This window comes from Vanessa atalanta, chromosome 16, assembly GCF_905147765.1.
Source record: "Vanessa atalanta chromosome 16, ilVanAtal1.2, whole genome shotgun sequence".
NCBI classification, from domain to species: Eukaryota; Metazoa; Arthropoda; class Insecta; order Lepidoptera; family Nymphalidae; genus Vanessa; species Vanessa atalanta.
Window position 1 is genome coordinate 7,877,406 of NC_061886.1, and position 27,575 is coordinate 7,904,980.

Consider the following 27,575-nt stretch of genomic DNA (forward strand, 5'->3'; position numbering starts at 1 on the left):
TTCCTAACCGTATATTAATGTTGCCATTTAAAAAATAAAATACATATCTTGTTGCAATTGAAAACAATTCAATTATTTTATTATATCCAAGAACGTATAGCTTAAACATAACGTAGCCAATTTTAAGAATAATAAACTAGTAAAAAATATAAATCTGAAACAATTAAAACCTGCTTTTTAAATAGAATCCTATGTTATTTTGATTATCTACAATGGACAGACTTCACATAATCAACAGATAATGTTCTTATACCTAATATTGTATACATCTACTCAACTTTTAATTGCACAACTATTGCACTTTACAAGATGCATTTACAACAAATTATTCACATTTTTATGTACAATCATTTTTATATTTGAAATTAAACATTAAAAAGCGAAAAATATCGTGTTAGCGTTTGTTGATAACCATGAGCAAATTTCTATTACGAATCGTTTGTAAATATGAAACTGCATATTCATACGATTCGCGGAAAGCATGACTTTCTCCGTCGAAGTCATTCACATTGTTTGAAATCTCGTATCATTGGAGGACGGGGGCGTTTTATGTTTTATGATCGACATCGCCGAATCAATTTCTTTTTTAAGCAATTTCCTATTATTCCTTAAATAAATCCCAATAATTACAATACCTATTTCGTTGCAATAGATTAAATTATACTAACAAATTCATATCTGTGACCATTTTGTTAAAATATACATATTTTTTTATGTTGCCTACTATATTCTTAGACTAGAACTCGAGGTCTTGATATAATGAGCGTGTAAACGACACGTATTGTTTTCGGAGTACAACCTTTTTTTGTTAGAACCCTAATACGGTCGCCACACGGTGTTACTGTCTGGTTGTGGATTACCTCGTTGGCCGAGGCTATTAACCCTACCATCTTCCCCTCTCGCTGCCGCTGCGGCACACGAGTTCCCACCTCCTAATAACAAGTCCCCTTGTCCGTGACTCCCGTGCTGCCTGTGATTGTTAGTCGTTGACGATATTTGATCCATCATCGTCTGCAACTCGTTATGGTGATTCTGCGTCGAATGAATTGAATTCGAATGCAACGGATGAAAATTATGCGTTTGGTTAGCCGCCGTGTACAACTGACTATACAACAAACTTGCCGGCAGAACGGGATACAGGGAGTTGTTACAATTACTGCTGCCGTATGACGCGTTCTGAGATCCCATTAGAGAAGGGAAGTTGGAACTGTTTGAATGATTATGTCCTATATTTGTATTCGAGTTAGAAGTTAGTAAGTCATCTTGAACCGGTGATTCTGGCTGAGAACTGTTGTCGCTTAGCGATCGAGGTCCCGTTGATAAACTGTAGTCAGTGTTGTTGTTGTAGCGTGGCAGGAGGCTACCGTGATGAGACGGCGAGGACCCGACGAGACCCGACAGCTGCTGGTCCAGATCTACTCCCGTCGTATCCGGCAGAACTGCATAAATAAAGACAAATGTTTCTAATTCAGATGCAATATATTCATTTGAGATAGGACATAATGTTTACATTGTTTTAATATGGTTATATTTTTCGTGATGTGCGCGGGCACGCATCGGCAATAAATTCATCGGCTGGATCGGACGTGTCCGAGCTGCTGTAAATTATAATGAGAGCCGGTTTAATGTCCGCTGCGTCGGCGGGCAGGCGCGTCCACAACGTTGCACGTACAGTTTCAAGGAGGATGTCAGTCGTAAACCATGTTGGTACATTTAATTTCACCATTCTGGTTTGATGGTTTGTGTCCTATAATATACTAAACGATAAGCTTCCGATAATTTCGGTCAAGTCTATAAGGAATATTACAATTAGAGTTGTTTTAATTTACAGTTAGTTTTATTGACAAATTTTGTATTTCATTTATTAATGATATTTATATATAATGTATATTATTATTTAATAAAAAAATATATGTAGATATAATGTTAGGTAGATGTCCTAAAAAGTAGTTATTATGAAAGTAGTTTATTAGCAAGATTATGAGCTGATATTCGGTTTAACTCGCTGTAATAACGAAAGTCAGTCGTGTATTGATGAAACAATTTATGAAAATAATCCGATAGATACAAAATGAGGTCTCCATACTAACTTAAATCGCGAATGACGCCGCGGGATTTAACTAGTGCTCTTTATTGTTTAACTGTTTTATTAAACAATACAGACAGATACATTTTTGACACATTTTATAAAAAACTTTATTTTATATTTTTTTTCTAATGTTTCATATGGAGATTAAATCAATTTAATTGAACTTCATATTTCAAACAAAACACGTAGGTTGTGTCACAAGAACATGAAAATCATAATTTACCTGTATTATTCGTAAAGTCTTGCGTAGGCGTCTGGTCCGGAACGGTACCAGCGAATCCGAGAGCTGGTGGGTTAAACTGCGTAGCGGCTGGTGCGGCGCAAGATGGTAAATATGCGGGGTATGCGCCTGCTCCTCCATATCCCCAGTGTGAGTTACTCGAACTAAGACCAAACTGGCTCATATCTGTAAAAAAATTATCATTAGGTCTCATCAAACATAATTCATTGGAAAACGTTAAAAAGAGACAAAATATTTCGTAAAAAGTCTTCGAATTTGACTCATTATTATTGTCAAAGAATTTCCTTTTTAAAAACATTCGCTCCTACATTACAATAGACACAAATTTACCGTTCTCATCTTTCAAAAAACTTGACCGGTCAGCAAAAAATACAAATGCTAAATTTATACCGTGCATCGAATAGAGTCGAAAATAATACGGGCACCACTTATAAAGACATCGAGAGTGGACAAAACGCACGCTACAGCAAGGCAGCTCGCACGTTGCATCCACTTTATTTTTTCCGAAGTATTACAGGCTTTTATTTTTCGGTATCACGGTTCCGTTTTTGGCCGACGATCGGCGGACTCGGTTTTTATACGATACGCGCTCGCCGCGTCGATTTGTGAATGTTTTTTTCCAGTTTTGACTCGCTCGAGTTGTTTTGGGCCGGTCGTGGATTTTAGCGGACTCGATGCACGCTTGTTCGATTGGGTTCGCAGTCAGCTTTCATCTGGATTTTTTTTCGGCGACTGATTGAATCCGCGCTTTAGTGAACGTAGTTTAGCGTATCGCTGCGCGGTTTGGTGACTCATTCACTTTTGAGCTATTGCGCGTTATAAGGTTTAAGTGCGGTTTCCGATTGAGATTCTATCATGCTATAAATGGAAAAACTTTTTTTATGTTTTCTTTAGTTTTGGAATCGTAGTTAAAATACCAACTAGGGACTTTTGTTTGAATGAACAAGCAACTATTTTATAGTAACTGGAGACTAGCGAACTAAAGATAAAGTTTCTAACTTCTACGTAATTTTTAATATACTATTTGTGAATATTCTCTTGTATAGTAGATATATACATATAAACTATTTACTGTTTTATTATAACACTTTATCATATGATTACTACACTACCGTCGTTCTGCTTTTGAGCTAATTATTATTGCATATATTCTTACTAATATTAAAATTTATACAACCTATTGTAACCTGTATTTTGTTAAATTAACACAATTTTATTTAGTACACAATTTAAGTATAGAAAGCGCTCTACAATACAGCATTTATGGTACTTACTTTGACATGTTGTGATAGGTGGCATCCGGAATCCTCCAAGCGGGTCAGGCGGGAAGGGAAATGGTCTCTGACCAAACGCGAAGTGGAACTGCTGTTGCTGCCCTAGCAAAGACAACACTACATCAGTACGATACCGGCTGTTCTAGGTACCAAGCATTGAGATTATTATTTATATATAAGTGACAATAGTAATTTGATACTAATTAAGTATAATACAGTAAAAGGTTGATTTACAATCAAACTCCTTGGTCATTAGATAATTTAATTCATTACACACCTATATGCTAAATAATTGTAGGTATCTATGTGTTTAATAATAAAGCTTCTAATAGAGTTTAAAAGGTCGTGTTAAAATCCAAGTACTCCCAATTACTGAAGAACAAAACGTGCACTAGAGAGTTTTGATAAATTAAATTAAATTAGTTAACTAAAACTTAAAAATATATATGATTTAAAAGCAAGTACAAAAATAACAATTACATAAAATTCTATTATATAATTGTTATTTTTATACTTTTTTAATGCGACATTCCTGAAAATAACATCCAATTTGTAAACAGTCAAGCAGAAACTAAATACAATTTAATATAATTGTATTTAGTTTTTATTTGATTTAAACCTTAAAAAAACCTTTAAAAACTAAAGTAGCATTTTGTATATATACCACTGCTGGTTTTAAACCTCCTTTCCCTTTAAGGAGAAGGCTGGGTGTTTATTCCACCTCTCTGCTGTATTATGGGTTGGTAGATACACATGTGACACATGCAGGCTACCTAGCGGTATTTTCTTTCAACTTAAATTACACTCGAAAATTGCATAGTGGTGCTTGACTGAGTTTGAAGCCCTCAATCCCGATGATTGAGATTAAGATGCATGCGTTCTAACCACTGGGCCATCTCGGCTCTTGACTGAAAATATCTGCTTTGCTTGAATGGGTTTGGACCCGAAATCATCAACAATCTCTAAAAAATGATACACCTGATGGTAAGTGGTTACTGTAGCCATAAACTTGGCGCCGTTAGAAATATTAACCCGTCCTTACAACACCAATGGGCCCAATTTTCATGTCCCTTGTGTCTGTAGTTACACTGACTCACTCACCCTTCAAAACGGTACACCAAAATACTGAGTATTGATGTTTGGTGGTAAAATATGTGTCAAGTGGGTGGTACCAGACGGGCCAGAAATTCTACTACGAATAAATTAATTAAATACTAGTAGATATAAAGTAGTGTACTAGCGAACAGCTGTTTTTTGATAAAGTTCCATTATACAGAAAGCACTTTGATCGGTTGCTTCACTAATAAACACACTTTTGCATTTATAATACGAACAGGGATTTGTACCTGTTAATACTGTAAGGTAGAGGAGCGATGTTATATATTCAATTAACACTCAACACTCGAACCCTCCTGTTTATCAACCGACACTCCACAATTCATTGACACTTGTGTTATGTTCCCCGTCTCGCGTCCTCGTGTGAGGACGACTACTAATACTCTCGTAGATATATTGTCTCGGAGGTTTTTTTTTGGTCTTCCATACAGTATAGAAACATATTCTATGTAGAAAACGACAATACCTCGGTGAATGTAATAAATCTGAATTTTTACTTGGGACATATTTCACAACAACATTCTTAAAAAAATCATGCAGGTAGAATACGGATCGTGAAAGACATAGACTGACAAACATATACAACATATACATATACATATGGCTTTGTGTACAACCGTATTATTAATTAAATTACTCACATGATTGGAAACGTTAAATATTTAAACTGTGAACTCTAATTCAACCTTGAAACTATGCCCTTAAAGCGCAAAGAAGTAATTGAATGGAGGTTCCATTAAAGGGCCATAAAGTAAAAACAAACCAAGTCCCCAAACGTGCCTCGCATGCCATACCGAGTTTGTTCCTGATTCAGTATTTCCGAATTGCGTTACAAACCAATCGTCGACCCTAATCAACGCACATGTATTGACAAACGTAGATGACTAGCAATTACAATTTAAACTTACTTACTCTAACAGTAATATTTACTAACGAATTATTTTAGTGACAAAAAGGATAGACTTTTCATTTTACTTAATATTAAGGAACTGGGGGGGGGGGGGCGCGTGACAATTATTAGTTTATAGCTTATGTATTAAGTCTGAACTATTTGAAATTCGTCTAGCCGTTTTTGCGTGATTGAGTAACGAACATCCAAACATACAAACTTTCAATTTTATTATTTTAGTAAGATGACATTCTTAAAAGGACATAGATTAGAGTGTGGCTTTAAATATATTTATAAGAAAGACAAGTATACCTTAAAAGAAATATCTATCCCATACCTATATCTGTCAAAGAAGCAATTTAGTATTCAACCAATTTTGAAGATTAACCTTCAAACATTTCTTAATACAAAAATCTTTAGTAGCAGGATAATTAAGGGCCTTCCCTATTAGTTTCGGCGAAACTTTCTAGCGATTCATTAATTCATTACGAAAATTATTTAATACCGATTAAAAATCCGACACACCGGTACTTTCACATAAGCGCATTTATTCACTACATTAAATTGACAAATGCACACATTCGAAAACAATTGGAAAGCGCCCTTACACACACGCATCTTATTACACACACATGCTCGTTTCCCGCGTAAAAGATTCAATGTATAAATCAACGGCGCAACAATTACACACTTTCATGGCAAGTTGGAATTAGAAACTGTCATTTGCACCGTTCGAGGGTTGTGTGGGTGGAGGGGGTATGTTACAGATGGGAGGGAAAAATAGGGTGCCGGCAAGGGCTACCGTGGACCTGATTAAAGGATTACACTGGGGTGGCGTCCGGTCTAGTTAGATTTATTATGCCAAGTATTTCAACTAGTTAGTCTTGCTTTAGCATAAGTCCTGTGACCGATACGTAAGTATACTCTGAATAATAGGATGTTTTTTAATAGTTTTCATTAAAATATATTGGTTACAAGTAGAATCGTACTATATTAACGTCCGGACGTGATTTGGAGAATATTACTGTTTTGTTTACAGACTTTATTTTCATATATATTTTAAGTTATCTTTGAATAGCGTTTAAAATGCAATAAATTCCCTAAAAGTTTCCTTAATTTGTCTTTACTTCTGTTATATATTTGTATCAATACATGTTTTCGAATATACAACTCATAAAATATTATAAATTTAATTATATTTAAATTTAATTTATGGAGATAAGTTTATAAGTAACGCGTGAATATTTAGTTCAAGTAAAAAGCCAGTTCGAATGTCACTGTCAAATTGTAAATACCGTTAGTTTATAAACTGTCGAAAGATTGTAAACCGTAACTCATCTCTTACAATTAAAGTATTATTTTTCGATAGATAATATCTCTATAAAAATAAATTTCAGTTAATAAATTATAAAAACTATAATCTAATCTAAAGATTATAAAGTATCAAAATTTTATTATTAATGGAAAATACTACAAGATTCACCTAATCACTATAACATCGATATCTTGAAGAAAGAAAAATAACGCCTAGGATGTCTCTTAATGAAACATTCATCATTAGGAAAATCGTTGCACTTAAATCAAAGTAAAACGACTACATTGAATAGTTATAATTGTTACAAAGATCCTTAACTCAACAAACAAATTGAGTTTGAATAAACAATCATGTAATCATTAAAAAAGTATTGTACTTCAATGTTTGAAATGTTGATAAATATACATCATACGTGTGAAGTACGCAATGAAGTAGAAACGAGCTAAAGTTAACGATTCTTGTAAGCGCGGGTGGTCCGGCGCGTCGACGCATCAAAAATAGCTATGCCTTAAGAAAAACATTGTTTATAGTTTGCTCGATTATTAAATTGTAGGCGGCTACTGCGCGAAGCCGTAAACTGAACCACCCACCCAGATCTGGTAAAAATAAGATTGGGGGAAGAATACATTCCTCCACTATTGTAAGTCTACATCTTAAAATTATCTTATAATTGGATAATGTGTAAACAAATTCACTAACAGTTAAAATATTAAAAATTTTACATATTACATCGTGATACGATACGTTTTTAATTCCTTGATCGTTTCTTTTTTAATTAATTATACCGACGATGTATAAGTAATGATGACTGTTTCATTATTTTCTTTGGTAACAAAAACTATACATAATATTGCTTAAATTTCAATACAACGGATTAGTTATTTTTTTAAATACGTCCTTTCTTGAAAGTAATCTTTCAATGACTAATTATTAGGAACATTTTTACTATTTTTACTTTCTGCTGATAATAATAATAATAATCTGTAAATATTGCCCATATTATAAATTGAGTTCATTTAGTACTTATCAATATGTAATTATAAAGACCTGCACTTTAAAACATTAAACGTATAATAAAAACCTGTACGTTATGAATGTGGAATTCAGGAAAAACTGACGTATTAAAATAAGTACGTTTTTACTGAATAAAATATGTATATTATTTAAAATTATTTCAGACACAAATCCTGTATGTAAATTAGCGAATACCAAATGTAAGATTTTATATATAATCATGAATTGAATAATATAAATAGATTCAAAGATACAACGCACCATCCCACACAACAAACGCATACCGTAATGGTATCTTTTAAGTCATTAATAATCTCACATCTTCATATGGATGTGTAACTCGTCGGAACTTAGAATTAAATAATTTATCGTCGTGGAGGCTGGCATAATAAATCAATATGCAGGGCATGCACACACGGGGAGGTTAGCCCGACCTCCCGACCCGGCCCTTTCTTGACTAATTAATTAAACAACCGATTCATTACAGCCTTCCTTTGTGCCCTCACATTCGTCTCGTGAAGGGGTACAGACAGCAGATCCTTTACATTTTTCATCGGAGATAGTTCGAATAGTACAATCGTGTCTGTTGAATTAAATAGTTGATTAGTTTCTGAACGGAAATACCTTGTATTGGGATGTTTAATTAAAGGATACCTGATGTATTTTTAATGTAAGGCCTTTACAAGATTATTTAAAAATACATATGTTTATATATAGATGTGTACTTTAAAACTGAGCACAATTTGGGAATATGTAGACTTGACTTCATTAAATATGTACGTTGTTGGAAAATATATTTTTTATTTCCTTCATTTTTTATAAATTTACAATTGCAATTCGGTCCCTTCGTGGACTCCCACAATCATCAATACTTTGTTTACGGAAAGAGATAAATCCAAAGATACATCGGGCCGTTAACTGTTAAAGAAATAGGCTTCTCCTAATATCGATCTAATTTTTAAAATATAAGGTATATTTATTGTCTTATGACATTATATTTATGTTTTATGACGTACATTTAATGTATTAAAGATTAAAATGAACTATAAGTTATATAAAGTATAATAATTATTCAATACATTTTAATGACAACTAGTAAATCTTAATGATACGAATTCTATGTTTTAAATATTTCTGTTTTCGAAATATGACGTATTAAGTTAATAGCAGAACATCGTAACGAATCAGTTTTTAATGTATTATTTGATCTTGATTTTAGTATATATTATCTACTCTTGGTTGTATTGTCGTAAATAAATATATAAATATCAACTGACAGCTCATCATCCTTATCTGTCTCCAAAAATCTTTAAACGACTACTGTATTTGCATGTTTATATTTATATCAAAAATATAAACATATGTGCTATATATACGTAATAGTTATATAATCACTAAGAAGATAATCTTGTGTTAAATTAACCGTCTAATGGTGCAGGTAATGTTTAATTATTTTCATTCATTCCCACTATACAGATTGATTGAGCATTCTGCGAGATTCGGGACGGCTCTTGTCCCTCTATTCGTTACCGCTGTATCTACCAAACTATTTAAATTGCTCCACTGAACGTGTGTTGTATCTTGTCTCTAATAATGTATTGTATTTCATTTATATTGTTATATCATTTGTATTGTTGATATTATGATAATGAATCTTTTCCCCAATTAACGTATAAAAAAATATAAATTCGCTACAATGATATCTACTTTTATACTATATTTCTTTGCTAAATAAATTTTAGTACCGTTGACTCTTTTTAATTTTTCGTTATCTGTGTAAGAAATATTACACGCAAATTCAGGTACACTCCCCATTCGATTACTCTCATAATCCTATGGGACGTCAATCCAAACTAAGAGCTTCCTAACTAACTGAGCCTCTAAACATAAATCCTTAAATTCTATTTAGAATTTATTGATCGAAAAATTCAATAATTATATGTTTAATAGAATTTGAAATTTTTATTTATATTTTTTATGAAAGAGTACCTGAATTATTCCTAATAATCTTTATCTGGTAGAATTGACTGCATAATAATATATTATATAATATAATAAAGTAAAAGCCTGAAAATGTTCCCACTGTTGGGCTAAGGCCTCCTCTAACATTGAGAAGATTTTTCGAGCTTATTCCACCACGTTACTCCATTGCGAGTTGGTGGATTCAGATGTGGCAGAAATTAATTGAAAGTATAATATAATTCATAATATAATGTTAGTATAATAAAAAATACTGACAACTGAATGTTAGAACTAATGATCTCGAAATATAATCTACTAGCGACCCGACCCAGCTCCTCACGGGTGCAATGCTGTTACTAAATATACCATGTCTTACAGCGTTCACAGTTTTTCAGTCATTAGACAGTACAAACCGCTGTGTCCCTTGCGCTTTAAATCTGTAATATCTTCGAAAAAAGATTTATATTAAATTCACAAATTATTTAAGGTACTTAATTGGATAAGGATTAATGCTCTAGTGCTTAAAATCGCTTCGAAAATAAGCCATTATTTCTCGTAAAGTAAAGGATAAAAAAATGGTTGTTTTTATAATGTCATTTTTATATGTCTAACTCTTAGGGATACCTAAGAGTTAGACGCCTATACATATACCTTTTTTGAAAACATTTTTAAGATGTACAATACTGTAGTACATTATTGTACTACAGTTAATTGTTTTTGATCTATCTCGTGGTGTTCAGCCAGCGTTTGCAATGTAAGAGCAAAAAATGTGCTTCTTTACGAAATTACTTCAGAAACCTCTAAAATTATCAGGGTTTCTCTACTATATTGCGCATGTTTTATACATATAAACCTTCTTCTTGAATCAATCTATATATTATAAATAAACTACATCGAAATTTGTTGATTATGTATGAAACAATTTACAAAAGCTAATGTAAACTCACCCATACAATGTGTACAATAATTTATAATACTACTCACATTAGTAAATTTTTTTTTGCCATTTTGACTTTACGAAAGTAGTAATAATATATTTGATACTTATAGGTGGATCTCCGTAGTGAGGAATAGTGTATGTTTTATATGGAAAACATTTTTTCTCTAATCCAAGACAGAAATACAAATTATAGCAATTATGGATTAATGTTATGAGAAGTATAGTTGTCGTCCGCGACTTCGCTTACGCTAAAGCGGAACAGATCGTCAAGTGATAGGTATAAAAAAAGCCTGTCCTTCCTTGAGCTCTTGTTTGCTTTATACCAAGTTTTATCAAATTCAATCATTTAGCCGTGACAGAGCAGTAGACAGGCTGCCAGATCAAGTTACTTTCGCATTTATAAAATTGGTATATATTAAATCTAACATACCTACCTACTTGAAAACTAAATGATTTAAAAGGGCATTTTTTAATCGTAGTTTTTTTTAGACCTGAAACAGTTTCAGTTTCAGAATTTAACGTCTATCGAAAAACAACCTACTACGAAATTCCAGTCGTCCATATAATGTTGTACAGGTTTTCTTTGGTTGTAGTTTTTAGTCTGTGTATGAACCACTCATCAGATGTTATATCAGCAAACATTAATAAGCAATTTGTAGAGTTTGTTATTATGTATTCTAGTGGAGGGGGTCATTGTAAATTCTAAGAGACGTATCATCTTAGTTGATATACTGGTTGTTCGATCATTGACGTTACAATAAATTGTTAACACTTCTTAAGAAAATACACTTTGCAGTATTTTTCAAACGAGTATAGCGAATTTAATTAGTGAGTTGAGTAGTTTTTGGGTTCATCCATTACAAATATTTTTATAAACTATCAAATCTTTCTCTTTTTATATTATTAGTGTTGATGAAGATTAGATCAAATATATCTTGAATAATCAATGTGTAATTCTAATTTTATCATTTTATAGTACTAACTGGTCTTTGATCTTGGCTCCCTCGGTCCGTCGACGGTGACTTTGATGGCTTTGTTGTATGTTGTCACTTGCGGTGGCGTTGTTGATATCGTTATCGTTAACGTGAATGATTTTCCTGTAACAAATAATTGCGTTATATTAGAATAAAACCAACATTGATTATTGATATTTTTATACATTTTAAAATTATACAAGTTTATTTACAAAGAGCTGATTCATTCAATTCGTGAATGTTATTTCATACCTTCATCGAATGTGGAGCAATTTTTTTTGCAAATAAGTATAATAAAATTTATAAAAGTAAAAAGTTACAATAAAAATGAAATAATCATATTTATTTACAATAAAATGCCTTCATTAATATGCGTGCTCAAGTTCACCAGAAGTCTATAAGGACAATACCTATTGTATATAATATTATTATTTACAGTTACATAATTAATCAGTTGTTTTTGCTGTAACAAAAAAAAAAATGATGAATCAAAACAGAAGAGGTTTTAGATGGTAAGATACCACACATGGAATAGGTAACCCTGAGGAATACGATTGGCTTGGAAGAATTGCCTTACATTAAAAATGAGTATGTGCACCACACTACTTGAATTGTTTGGATTGAACCGACCACATTTTTTAGCTTTAGATGCCCTAAATATTCGGCTAATATTAAGCTAATTTCAAAGTTTCTTAAACCAATTTGTTGTATCGTTAAGATTGTTGTGAAGAGTTGGTTGCTCAATTTCAACATTCTCGAGATCATTATTATAAATAGCTGAAGCATATTTTGCGATTAGTTTGGGAATTTATTGATAAGCAACATGATTATTCTCGATTTACATCTTAAATAGCCCATTTAATAAAATCGATGACTTGATTTAAATATCGAACTTTGTAAATGTATGTAAACGATAGCTTGTGAAATAGATAGGAAACTGGCAAATTAATAAATTTTCAACCGCCGAGATAATTGGTAAAAATGTTCGGTTGTAATGGAACTATGAAATCGATCAAGCCGTGAAATATTTGTGCAAACTTTTTACTCTGAATGAGTGGAAGCAATAAATTCAATCTGTGGTCGCTACTCTTTTCGCGAGCGCCCAATTTTTGTAGTTCGATTTTGATCGCTTGTTCGAAAAGTTAAAAATTTATTGCAGGTTTGCTTTCAATTTACCAGAATCGAATGGAATTCCAACTAAAAATATTATCACCAGTAGTACCTATAAAATTTAAAATACTATCTCATAAAATCATCAAATGAAACTTTTCGAATTACCGCTCTCAGTCGAGAGTATGCGTAATAAATTAAATCAACCCTAAAGCAATGGCCATACAAAACTCCAATAACTCGCCAACTATCAAAATACCGAACAAATAAGCACTTGAAGCGAAATGACGTTTCAAAGTGGAGAACATAAAAGAGCAACTCATCCACAACATATCAGAGCACGTCACAAACAACAGGCCGACCACTTCATCACAGCATAACGCCGGCAATAAAAAAAACATTTCCATCTGCGGAAAAACCACAGTTAATATTAAATGACCGTCCGTCAAAGCTGTATTGTAGAGCGCTTTGCCAGCCGCTCGCTGCGGGATGCAGCCAATACCGATTTTCAGATTTTTCCACCCCGTTGCGGGGTGGCGGGAGAGTGACATGTAAGCTTTAATGGGGCCTGAAGCGGCACGCCGCTGGCTACACGCGAAAAAACTGAAAAAAGCCTCATTCATACGTGATTTCATGTGTAGGCTACTTTCTGCGGGCACGGTGTGTGCTCGTTAAAAATGGAGGTCGTACACGAGCCGGCTTGTTGCGGCTATCGGAGTTTATTAATGCGGCTCGAGAGGCGCTCACGTCGTTAACACTTATGGGAATACTCGTGTTTTGTGTCATGATATTCGTTGTATGTACCAAGATTTATTTTATTGGGACTTTTAAATAATTTAACATCATCTTAAATTGTATGAATTTATACTAAAACTGTTAATTCTAAAACTGGACTTCCTGTTATAGATATTCTTTATTAATCTTATTATTTTAAATTTTTCGATTTACTATAATCATTTGAATATCATGATATCCATCACAATAGTTTTCAACGAAACAATGCTATGTATTGAATAAGCTAAATAAGTTAAATGAATAAAATATAATCGAAAATTCCTTCTAAATATTTACGTGAAACTGTTAGAAAGAACAATCTAGAAAGTATGAACATAAAAGACGTACATTAAAGTATTCGTGTAAAAAACATTGTGTTAAATAACATGAATGTATTGTGTATCAAACAACAGTTACGGAAGAGTTATTAAAAAATCAAAACAAATAGCTCACAGCACCAGACAAGTGATGTGCCGGTGCCAGTCGCGGGGTACCACGGAGTGCCACGAGAACAGTGCGCCTAAATAAATAACCCCTACTTAATGTACCGGCGCACGACACGGTTTACGAGTTCACAATTTCCTCACACACCCCCTTGTCACACGCTAAATGACGGACGTTTTATTTTTCGAGATTGATTTATGTGCGACTTGATTTTATTACACAAGCTTTGGTGTTAAACGAGAATGTAAGGATGCGAGACTGTTATATTTAATGGTGACTGTATTGTGTTCTGTTGATATTTTAATTGTTTAATTTTAATACTATACGCAATAATTTCTTCAGCAAAGATGTGGCAAAGATCTTTAAATAAAATATGTCTGTTGCTAAAAGTAATTAAAGGTTTTTGATAAAACCTTTGTTGAATCTTTTCCGATGCACATGAAGCACATGAAATCAGTACCAAAAAGATTATAAGTTTTCGTTTTGAAATAATTGTCTCCCAATATAATCTTAATTGATGTCTCTATTATTGATACTATAATTTATTTTTAGTGTCGATTTTTTTTACAGAAATTAATAGGTACCTTTCGTACTTAATATTATTAAAATACGTATAATTATTTTTAAAATAACCCTAATAGCACATAAGAAAGTTTCTACAATAGAGTAATTAAAACACGGAGATTAGAAATACTTATATGAATGTACTGTGTAGTATTGTGTCTTTGTGTTCAAGTCAATTGTACATTTAATTGTACAGCAAGCGGTACACATGACGCAATTAGTAACTAAACTGTACGAACAGCGCTTAGCGCCGCCACTCGCGACTACAACTCCAACTCGTAGGCTGCTCGAATGGACAAAGCTGGATAAGACAATACCTTTGGTATTAATACTTTACAAGTACTATGTTAAATGTATCCCTTTTAATAATATTTTTGGAAATTATTACGTTTTCGTTAAAATATTTTCCATTTTGTTTTATATTTGTATGTCAAACTAAAGTATTTTAATTACGAGAAATGAAATGGTTACGGGAAAGTTGGAACATTTTACGTTAAACGCCCAACATATTCGAGGGATTTATTTAACATCTAAAGATTTATATTCGGAGCAGCTCGAATGACAAATTAAGATAAGTAACTTAAAAATAAGATGTTTTATTCTATATTTTTGTTGTTAATTCCTAAGACATTCGTCGTCGAATTATTTATTTGCTTCTATCATTTTGTAAATGTCTTCTATTATTGGCAAATGTTATTTATCTTATATCTATAGTGAAAGAATTTAATTTTTTAATCACACATTAAACATTTATCAATATTATTATGCCACATCCACACAACAGCGTCGTTCTCTCCGTCGACGCAGACGACATTTCCTAATAGCTGGATGCAATCCAATTTGACACCTGTCAAATACACTCCTTGCCGTGTCAGTCGCGGCGATTACGACGACGTCGGACGTAACGACGTGCTAATGCTTACGTGCGCGCTAATTGACTGAATTAATATGCTGATGTAAGCTGTGTGTTTCGTCTTTGTTCGATGTATCTTAATCACTATGTTTACAACCAAGTTATATTTACCTTTAAAAATTGTGTAATAGTTTTGCGTTGTTCTGATCGTGTGAAACTATTCGTCTGAGCATTTATATTTTAAATATTCTGACCTTCACTCTTATACAATGATGTCGGCTGTGAATCAGCGTGATACCACAATGCATAGTTACGTAACTTGTGGGCCGCGCTTAGTTAGCGCAACTACCCCAAAACCGAGAGGCAACCATAAATGAAATGGTAGTTTTCCGCGGCTAACCGGGCGCAGCCGGGTCGACCGGGCCGGTAAACCGGGCCGGCTGCGGCCGCGTTATGGTTGACAAGGGCCTGTTACGGGCGCCGACCGCGTGCGTGCCACAACCTACACGATGTTTGCGTGTTGGCCGCAACCGCTCAAGTTTGTTTTCTACTTTTTCTTATTTAAGACACTTAGACACGCTTTAGTAACTTTGTAAGCAGATTAAAGAATGTATTTTTTATAACCCGAAGCGCAATATGAAGGTAAAATTAAGATGTTTATTTGAAAAGTTTCGTCGGTTGATAAGTAAGCAAGGAATTCGAGTCGTTCATAAAACGGGATGCAACAGTAATCAAAGCGAGGCCAACGCACCACAATATATTCGTATAAAGAATTTCTTCAAAGGAAAATTTTTATTCAAATGGCTATGTGACCGCAGGCGTGGCTCCGCCTCCGCGAAAGACGCTGCTTTTCCGACCTTTTCTATTGGTTCGCGCGCGGAAGGCGGGCCGTGTCTTCTTCTTCGAGACCAACTTTTCATTTGCACAACTCTGAAATATTGCCAGATTAAAACACTGCGCGAAACTTCTCAATGCGGTTTCTCGAATAGCTTTTTTTCTTCGGAAGATTTCTCATTACTTTCATTACCATAAATATCGAAGCTCCCCCATTCCCTCTCATATGTTATTACTTCATGTAAATTCTTCTTGTTGTTTCTTACATTTTTCATTTCCATAGAAATTTTCGAATAATTCATTTAAAAAAAAATAATATATTTAGAATGAACACAGAACTCATAATGGTTATGATAATATATGTACCTGGGCCGTATTTTATTCACTTTGATCTTTACTTTATACTTTTTTGTACACCACATAGAGAAAGTAAATAAATACAACATGGATCCAGCCCAATAAAAGAGGCGTATAATTTACAATTGATCTTCATTTTAATCAAGAATCATTTTTCTTATCATTGTAAGAAATCTTCGGTTTTTTAACATTCATTATAAATATTTCAAACTTTACTTCTTTTTTTGAGATAACTATATACGAAAGAACATTCTAGAGGTAGACACATATATTTTAAAAACCAAATATGAAACATAACCGATATCACGAATAGACTGCTATAGAGATTTTAAGATTTAAAATTAACATTGATGACATCCATTTTAATTTTTCAAGTTTAAAAATATCTTCGAAATGTAGACTCAGAAAACGTTTGAATTTTTTCAGCCCTCTTATATATATTCCATTTTATATATTTTTATATGTATAATATGTTCCTCAATGTTTCTTTGCTGACTTTCAACCGAACTATACGGTTGCTTTTTTGTTGGATAGATTATACTCTTGAAGTATAATCTATCCACCATAGTAAAATAACAGCTTAATGAGAACATTCTACCCTCAAGAGGATGTTATACCCTTATGTTATTCCTCCTATTTTCATTAAGTAAATTATGCTTAATCATTATTATAGGGAAATAATAAAGTTTTCTAACGATTGCATAATGAATGCCTGCTTTTGTTCCTAAGAACTATGTACCTATATAGTTTTTAGGAACAAATTTTGCCACTTGTATCTGATTTCTGACTGGCCGAGTTAGATTGCTTATTATCACTTTGTAAATGTGAATGGAAAATGCTTCAAAAATCATCTATACTATGTATGCGATATATTAGGTATATAAAGGTAAAATTTGTTTTTTGTTTGTTAGGGGGAAATTACTGGTATTTTTCATTACCAAAGTTTAAGTCATGAAGAAGAATACTACTTAACGTGACTTTATATTATTAATCCTAAAATAGGTATGTAGATTATTAACGGAATGATTATAATAAAATACATACTTATAATACATAAAATAATATTATTTCGTGTTTGTTTTTTTTTTCAACTAAAACTAATATTAGGTAGTTTGTCTGTTTGTAACGTTTTCGTGGTTAAAAATTTGAGAAATTTGCTATGTAGATAGTTTAAAGCAATTGGCATCTGGGCCCGATATTGGTATGCGATATTGCCAAATATAATCCAAGTGATTTCTATAAAACATAAATATAAAACTCAATTCAAGATTTTCCATAAATATGAAGTGGGTAGGTTAAGATATCCTTTGCTTGTTTCCCTTTATAGTATACTTGTAAACATAAGTAATTTATATATCAGGACTCGCTCTAATTGGTGGCATAATGATCAGTCCCGTGCTCTGTTTATCGCAATTTATGGACTTTTTACGGATAACTGATGTGATTATGACTTTTCACGGACGGTTAGTAGTTCTTCGAACACCATACTTGCTCATTGCCACTTCAGCAATCTAAGTTTTCAAGCTTTATCGGTTATCTTCGTTTGTCTTCGTTTTTCTATCGTATAGCAAAATAAAGAGCATTGCTCGAAAAGCTCGTCTTGAATCCGTGTAGCAACACTGTTAACACGTAGTGCTCAAATACTTCAGACTGAATACTGACAGAATTTAGACGATAAAATTGAATTTATTTCCTAACATTGCTCGGCGTCGACCTTTTCTCGAACTTGAACTTATCCTTCTGGATCTTTTGTCCCAGTCACATATAGTCACTGGAAAATTCTAAAGCAATACCTATAATAACAACCATAAAATGTAGGATAAGAAAACCTTATTCTTATTAGCAGACACCCTTATTGAAACACTATTCAGGTCTTCTAGCATGGCATTGAGGTCGTCGAGCGATTACACCGAGATCATTGTCGGTAAAATAAAGGTGTGTTGAAATTCACACTTCAATTAAACAATAGGATTTTTCCACTCCATCCGCTTAAAGTTGCAGTGGTAAACAGTCTTGGGTAAATTCCATTTGCCCGAAACCTTTTTGAAATTGGATGAATTTAGTGCCTTTGTCGTGTACTTGAAGCGATATGATGCATCCTTGAATATGAACTTCAATACTTCTATGTACCAAAGTCCTCGCTGCTCGGGTTCCAGTAACGTCCAAGTCTTGATGGAATCGAATAATTTCTCATACATCATAATTATGGGCAAAACATACAAAATAAAATATTTATTCCTCGATCTTTTGTATAATCTATTATCGTGTTTGTATGTGACACAGAAACACTTTGTATGTTAAATAAGAACAGTTACGTAATATGCTAAAAAAATAATGAGAATTAATGAAATGAATGGAGATTTAACTTTAAAACACCATTGAGGGTGGATCGAAATTAAAAATGAGTGTATTTTTTTAAATTATGACATGCATCCATATTTTATTATAATTTTAATATTATAAATGCGAAAGTAACTCTGTCTGTCGGTCTGTCTCGCTTTCACGCCAAAACTGCTGGACCGATTTTAATAAAATTTGGTACACAAATAGTCTAGAGCCTGAGAAAGGACATAGGCTTTTAATTGGAAAAAAAGGGCTGTAAAGGGTTGAAAAGGGGGATGAAAGGTTGTAAGTTGTTGAAAGTTTTGTTATTTTTAGAACTAGAAATATAAAACTTATATGTACACTTATAAACTAACATATCAGGACACCCACTAAGGAGCGAATTTTGGAAATTCTACCCCTAAAGGGGTGAAATAGGAGTTGAACGATTGTATGGAAGTCTGTTATTTTTTAAGTTAGAAACATGAAACTTTATTTTTGGGATACTGATAAAAAGGAGTAGATACTTATTTAAGTGTTTCTGCATATTCTTCCCCTACGGGGGTGAAATAAGGGTTTAAAGTTTGTATAAAAGTCCGTCATTTTTAAAAAAAGAAATAAACATGAACTGTATTTTTGGGATACTGATAAAAAATGAGTAGATACGTATTTAAGCGTTTCTAGATAATCTACCACTAAGGGGGTGAAAAAAGGGTTGAAAGTTTTTATGGGAGTCAGTCTTTTTTTAAGTTAAAAACATGAAACTTTATTTTTGGGATACTGATTAAAAACGAGTAAATACGAATTTTAGTGTTTTTTGATATTCTATCACTACGTGGATGAAATAAGGGTTGAATAATTTTATGGAAGTACGTCATTTTTTAAGTTAAAATCATGAAACTTTGTTTTTGGGCTACCGATTAAAAATGAGTTGATACGTATTTAGCGTTTCTGGATATTTTACGCCTAAGGAGAGAAATTGGGTACACATTTCGTATAAAGGATAGTCTGGAAGTCCGTCATTTTTGAAGTTAGAAGCTAGAAATTTTATTTTTGGGATACCGATTAAAAATGAGTTGATACCTATTTAAACGATTCTGGATATTCTACCCTAAGGGCTGTAATACACACCAATGTGGTTCACAAAGAGGTCTTACATTAACGTAATATTTTAAGTTAATTTGTTAATATATTCATTATCTACGCGTGTATACGCTAAATTTATATATTTTTTTTAAATTGAAAAATGTGGTAATTGTAATAATCATTAGTTCACCCAAGGTTCATTAATGTGGCAACGGATAAGCTCGCTTCCAATTTTAATTTTTAAAATTACTGGTGGCAGGTAGTGTCTGCTTGGTTAATTTTATTAGTCACTTCTACAACGTTTTATCGCCAAATATTAACACTTATCTACATACATACATATATAAAAGCGATATACAATTCACGGATTAATCACGAAATCTCAGAAACTATAGCACCCAAAAACTTGAAATTTTGCAGGTAGTGTTCTTTTAGGGTGTAGACATCCGCTAAGAATTTTACGAAATCAAAATAGGATATTACGAAACTCCCTAAGGGGGTAAAGCGGAGTTGGAAGTTTGTGTTTTATAAATTTCGCTCGGTTAAAGTTGTAGGTTCAGTTAGTATTGTATAACGCTTGGAAGGGTTGAGTGAGCCAGTGTAATTACAATTATAAGGGTCATAACAACTTAGTTCCCAAGGTTGATGAGCAATTGATGATGATATAACGGATGTTTAATACTCCTTGCAGCGTTAATGTCTATGGGTGTTGGTAACCACTCAAGATCAGATAGCACTTGTAAATCTCAGGCAGATTTACTATTTTGAATAAAAATACTTCTTAGATCACATGGTTGGTATTGACGATGTTACGTATGGTTTAAAATTCTATCATTGTTACTAGATATGACAAGAATTGACTAGAAATAAATAATATCTATGTATGTATTACGAAAATGATGAATGTGTTATGTGTATAAATCTTAAATTTCTATCTCGTCTAGGCTAATAGTTATTGCGAAATAAAACCTTAGCTTTAATTACATTATATTACGTAATCTATGGATAGATTATCTCATTCTATTCCGGGACGGACCGGCCGTTGACATCTTAAGCTGGGAGATATGCGCATATCCCAGTTACATTAACCTAGCTTACTCTATTACATATTTATCTATTAAACGAGACCTAGATAGCCTAATGCTAACCGAATGTCACGTGACAGTCCCTTTGTGCATTATCTAGTTATCCGCAAAACCACCTTGGTACAAACTAGACAATTAAACATTAATATATAGGAGTTAATAGGTTCCGTATGTAATAGCAAGCGAAACCCTATGCGAATGTTTATGTAAATTCGATGATAAATTAAATATGATTTATTTACACTAATGAGTATATCGAAAATCCTTACATCCTTTTTTAGTAGTTTAATCAGCACAGACTAAGCGCATGCTGATTAAGAAGGCAAGCGTATGTACAAGTTATCAATGAGTGAGTTACGTTTTTAATTAGTTATCTTTTAAATGGTTTGGGGCAATTATTGCAACTGAATTAATTAAACCAATTTCACCAAACAAATTGAACTGAATACATTTTTAGTGCGAAGTGATATTTTCATTTATTTCTAAAAAAAATCTATATATTTACTACTAGCAACCCGCTTGGTTTCGCACGGGTGCTATTTATTAATAAAGAAAATGATATGATTTAAATATTTTAAGTGGTACCAATATAGATAGGTATAGGTTTGTACCAATATATGCTTAGTAGCATAGATTAAGAAATTAAAAAAAAAATCGTATTTTCTTTGATTTATAAGAAAAGACTTCCTTGTGTATTCAGTGTCTTGCAGTCTATAATTGCATCCTCTCAGGGGTTCAAAGAACGAAAACAGAATGTCTCGGCAACTTTGAGACACGATGCTAAATGAAAAAGCCATAACCCAAAGCTATTTTTAGGAATTTTAATGTTCTATTTATAAATTAGGATATTTCAAAGTACAATATATGAATATCTATGTATATGAGGTACAATCAAAAATGATGTACTCAAATAATAATCTGACACACAGACAAATGTTATTAAAAGAATATTTAATGTATGAAAATATACTTCATTCAAGTACGCTCTTTTATGCACTTATCAACATCCTTTTACAATGTTAATTTTTATTTTAATACTACCACCAGGATGGTTAATTCTATGGAGAATAACTGGCAAGAAACTCAGTAGTTAATATTTAACTATAAAAAAAATGTAAATGAAATTATTATATACAATTACGAACATCAAAGTGTATTAAGTTACTTTACTATAACAAGCCCTTTTGTTTGTTTTTTTTTTTTTATTGAACTCTAGACAAATGTAAAATGCTCTGCGGAATTTGATGGTAAAATCGAATAATCTACCCCGAGAAGGATATACAAATGTGTGAAGTCGAAAGCTTGCAGTTGAAAATTTATCTTTACTTCTTGTACTTTGTTACAAGGGACAATTAATATCTCATATAAGTTAAGTATGAGTTGACAATATCACAAATTTAAAAAAAAAAACGTAAAAAAAGATCTAATTAATGAAAAGTAGCTCAATTGGGGTAAATATTATATCTCATTAATTTGGTTGTTTTTAGTACAAATATAATTAAATTATTTTTTAAGTATATTTCGCCATAATAATATCATAATATCCGTTTCTTTTGTAATATTATTATTTAGGATTATTATTGGTTATTTAGGACAGCTAGATATGTCAGTTTTTTTAATAAGTGTATCACATTAATTTTACATATAAACAAGTATTAATTAGAATATTCTATATAGATATATGTTTAATTAATAGGACCAATATATTTTAAAATAATCAATCAGCATTAGCGTGATACATGACGGCAGATGTGATCTATCGCGAATAGAAAATGTAGTAAGCGTCAAAGCATGCAATTAACCAAATTTAACAAAAAAATCGCAAATGTCGCCCCTAAATCATGTATAAATCTAAATTATTATCCAGGTTATAATTCAATACTTTAGATTCAACGGTTCGAATATAAATTAAAAAAAGAACTTGCGTCATTGGGTATCAAAATAGTATTTTTTTATTTAACCCATGTTTTTTATCAGTCTTGACAATATAATATAATTTTAACGTTATGAATGTTCTTAATTTAAGCTAAATTACTTTATACAAAAGAAGATTGCTCAATGTCCAATATTTTATGAATATGTATAACCAACATCGGTAGTCACTTATCTTAATAAATAAAAATAAATGTCATTGTATGTAAGTCCATTACGCCTTCCTAAGCCTGGTTGTGACAAAACTTTGTTGAGGTGAATTCTGCGTACAAACATTATTATTATTCTGCGTAACGTTGTGCTCTTCATTCAATATCAACATTTTATTTAGACCCTTATTCACATACGAAGACGGGACTGGTAGCCAGTGAAGATATTATCAAAATTTAATTAATAGTTCATTGATGGCAGTCTGATAATCATGGTTTTACCGATTTTCTGTAAAATGTTTAGTGACGTATTCAAATAAAAATTGATCCATCATAAAAACCTTCTTTAATAGAAAGATTAAATCATCAAAATCTGTCTAGCCGTTTTCGAATAGATTCGAACATGAATATTTTTTTAATTCGATTTTTAAATTGTATGTATTACATTCTAATTATTATTATTACATAATTTATATTATATTATTATATTTTTACTCTGTATTTTGTGTTATTTTTTAATACAAACACTGTGTAGTAGTTGCTTTATCATAGTGCATACAACGCGACAACGATGCATTAAAATATATGCGGGCTTCAAATTGTGCGATACGTTTGTATTTATACGAAATTTTAGTACGATAAAGGCTAATTATTCGCTCTTTGCATAAATACCAACGTAAAGTAAGAGATTCCTAATTATTTTATTTTATTATTATCTGTATTTTCCTCGATTTAATAATATATTTATATTCATAAATTATAATACAAGTCGAGAACATGAAATTCACGCTTGTAATATATATAGTCTGAATTACAAACGAATCTTACATTAAATAAACATAATGTATACCTACTAAATCTTAGTGTTATGTTTATGTTACGTAAATATGTATATTGGTTTAGGAGTTTACCCGAATATTTAAAAAAAATAAAATAAAATGCGACCTATTTGCTAATAATTAATTTACGCTACGCTATCATTTAAATTTTAGTTAATGTTATGTTATTTATATAGAATAACATAACATTATGCTTATAGGTTATTTATTTTTTTCAAGCCGTCGAAATCGTTTCTTTTTTTATAATACCTATATATATACAATATTGTATATATACAATATTGTGAAAGGCCTGACAGGGGTTTTTAAGCGATTTTGTTTTGTTTTATTTTCTTGTATTTGGCTGTTTTGTACAAGTTTATAATTATGAAACTTTAGTTACATACAAAATTGCATAATATTGACGTAAGTTTAAATGAATAATTTATATAGCAGGTAAAACAGACAGATTTGTATTTATGGAGCGCTATAAGAGCGAAAGGGCTAGTAATTTAATAGTCGATTAATGCAAATATCTGTCCTCGAATAGCTTTACTTAACCCGTTACATATATAATTAATTATCCATTTATCTATATTCTATATAAAAATATAAAAAGGGGGGAGGGGCTAATCGAGATAAACACCAAATGTTGTATTATTTATGTGTTTGTTTATGCACGTGCATTATAAAGTTAAACCGCTCCATAGAATTTATCATTTTAATGAAATTGTTATGGAGCTTATATTCAGGATCAGTATAACACTTTTTTCTGGAAATAGGGTTCATATGATATATCAGGCTATAGGTTATATCGTATCACAATAAAGTATCATAAAAGTTGTCACAGGTTGCGCTATTTGTAATAATTTTAACTTTGGTATTGTTTGGTTTGGTATTGTTATTTATTTCAATTGATTTTTTTTCTAGTTCTAGTAAGTATTTAAAAATATTAAAGGATTAAGATATCATTCATCAATTTAAGGCATAATGAAGCACTTGCCTGTGGAAATTGCTTGACTATAAGGACTTTTAATTAGGTTAGTAAATTACTATTAGATAAGTTTTTTGTTGATTTATTTTTTAGTTTAGTATTTACTCATCTAAGAAACTCCTTTATATTATAAGTGATTTTTTTAAAATTCAATATATTTGTTAATATTTTTTATGTACAGACATCAATTATGTTAGTTAATATACAGGTAAATGTTATAGAATATGTATTGAAAATTAATTAATTCTTTATTTCGAATGATTAACGATTATTTTTATAAGTTATTAATAAAAATATTACATATGTTATATTTGTATGTTTTTATAAGACACACATACGGTTGACACAGAAATAGAGTATTATTTTATGTCTGCATGCATGTAGTACAAATTATGTATAAATAAACTGTCCGTTCTTGTTTGTCAAAAGGAGTAGCTAGTTATCTATATTTCTATATATTGGAGTGTGAGAGAATATATTAAAAGACCAGATAAGTTTATTGCAAATATCATGTGAGAAATTCAACTATTGTAGCTCCGTTGTTTTATATATTCCCATTATAATATGACAATTTTTGGTAAATTTAATATTTGTTTTCAAAGCAAATTTCACGAGAGAAAATATGAGTAAAATACTAACTATTTGAATATTTTGAAACGTATATATTAAAAAAATTAATTTCGCGCACTGTTATTACCTCGTGGCAAATACAATATTTTTTTATTTAAATATTCAAGGTACTTGTGTATATACTTTCTATGTAAAAAATCTTACTTAAATTGAATAATCTCGATTTGAAATTGTATTGATTTTGTTTTATTTTGTAGATATTATTTTAAAACAACTACGTTTATTAATTTCAGTGTATAATTACGTTGATGTAACATATATAATTATAATATAAGCAAAATTCCAACAGTGTTTTTAAGTCAAGTCAATTTTACTCTCGTGAAAATCTTAAGGGCGGAGCAGGGCGGTTATGCCGGCCATCCCGCCCTATTTGACATTCACGAACTTTCTTAAGTATCTCGGAAAAAGTTTTGATCTCTTCCGTTGTCGCTGAGTTTACCCCACTTTGCAACTTGGCCAAAACATTTGAATGTCATATTTACTTCTATGCTAATCTTCGTGAGAAGTTTTACTTTTAATGCATTTGATTATTATTTGCTTAATTTTATAATAAAATTTTGATCATTTATATGTATTTTTGGGAACAAGATTTCAAATATTTCAATGTGGAAGCTCCTTGTAATAGAATTAAATTATAAGTCTGCGTGCTACTAAATAATGAAAAGTGTATTTCTATAAAGTGTTTTTAAACACTACATATTTGTAGAAAAATACTATAGGGTGGTCTATGTTCTACCTTTGCTTATGTTGTTTTATGAGATATATCTTTATATCTTTTAAATGAGTATATCATTGTGTAACAATAACTGCACCTTCAGCACTCACCGCGACCACTACGGCCGACGAATCTTAAGTCGTTGAACTTCGCTACTTGGTTTTTCATCACAGCAGAGCTGTTCCGCAACTCCGCACAGCAATTTTCGTCATTGCCGGCCCGTACTGTCACAAGTGTACCGTCTCCGATGTCACCCAGCGCCACTACCTTGAACGCCACGGGTAGCGTTTTGTTTGAACGCCAGTGTGGAGGCAGTACCGTACAAACGAAATGCGGACTGCCGGTCCTCACTAATTCGCCTGGATGTTCTGATAAGAAGTCTCCTAGCGTCCTCTCCGCGAGTATGTCCGAAGTCATCTTCGTGTACGTTTCGTGGAGCAGAGTGGAGCTGGTGTCGGGTGACACGGCACCACTCGACGCTCCCGTAAGGTGCATCCTCGACACCCTCGCGCGCTGCGTGCTGCACATAGAGTCCACTGTGTCCGCACCTACATCGCACTTCCCACTCCACACTGGTCACATCCACTGGAATGAGCTAACGTCACTCGTCGTCAACATTGCACACCCGCGAAGTTGCACTGTTGCGGAAGGACCTATGGTAAGATGCTTCACGTTGCTAGGGAACGAGCGCGTGGCCACTAGATGCGGTGACGTCACACGGCCTTGCCACACTTTTTTCCCGGTGAATGAAAGGTTCGGCGGCGGGCGGAAGAGGGACGCGAGGGGCCGATTTTTTCCGGTACAGAGGGGTGTCTCCCCCGCGCGCGGCGAAAAAACTTTTCACTAGTTTCAATGACGGCGGCACTTTTTGCGCTCCGTATTTACGATCGCACGCACGTGCCTTTCGCTTTCAACGCGATCTGTTAACTTTTTTCACTTTAAAAAATTACGCTCAATTTCGGTTTCAGTTTACGTTTGGTATAGTCGTGTCGTACATGAGGGTGCGTGCGTCGTAGCGCGCGGTCGTAATGCGACTCAGCGGATGTATGGAGCCGCCTCTGATCGCTCGGTTGTGGTGTCCGCTCGCGGTGGCT

General features: G+C 32.5%; 1 protein-coding gene across 1 annotated transcript; it reads right to left on the reverse strand.

The window, feature by feature from the left end:
* Positions 1-816: 816 nt before the first annotated feature.
* LOC125069943 (runt-related transcription factor 3) lies at positions 817-27,042 on the reverse strand. Its single transcript, XM_047679570.1, has 5 exons — positions 26,592-27,042; positions 11,824-11,937; positions 3,605-3,721; positions 2,313-2,495; positions 817-1,439 (listed from the first exon to the last, which is right to left on the reverse strand). The coding sequence occupies exons 1-5, from the start codon at positions 27,007-27,009 to the stop codon at positions 817-819; spliced, it is 1,455 nt and encodes a 484-aa protein (XP_047535526.1). The 5' UTR covers positions 27,010-27,042.
* Between the last annotated feature and the right edge of the window lie 533 nt (positions 27,043-27,575).

Coding starts and splice junctions, on each gene's coding strand:
- LOC125069943 (XM_047679570.1), bottom strand. CDS start 27,009: ATGTGCAGCACGCAGCGCGCGAGGGTGTCGAGGATGCACCTTACGGGA. Junction 3,722..11,823: donor GGAGCCAAGATCAAAGACCA/GTTAGTACTATA, acceptor GTACTGATGTAG/TGTTGTCTTTGCTAGGGCAG. Junction 2,496..3,604: donor ACCTATCACAACATGTCAAA/GTAAGTACCATA, acceptor ATTTTTTTACAG/ATATGAGCCAGTTTGGTCTT.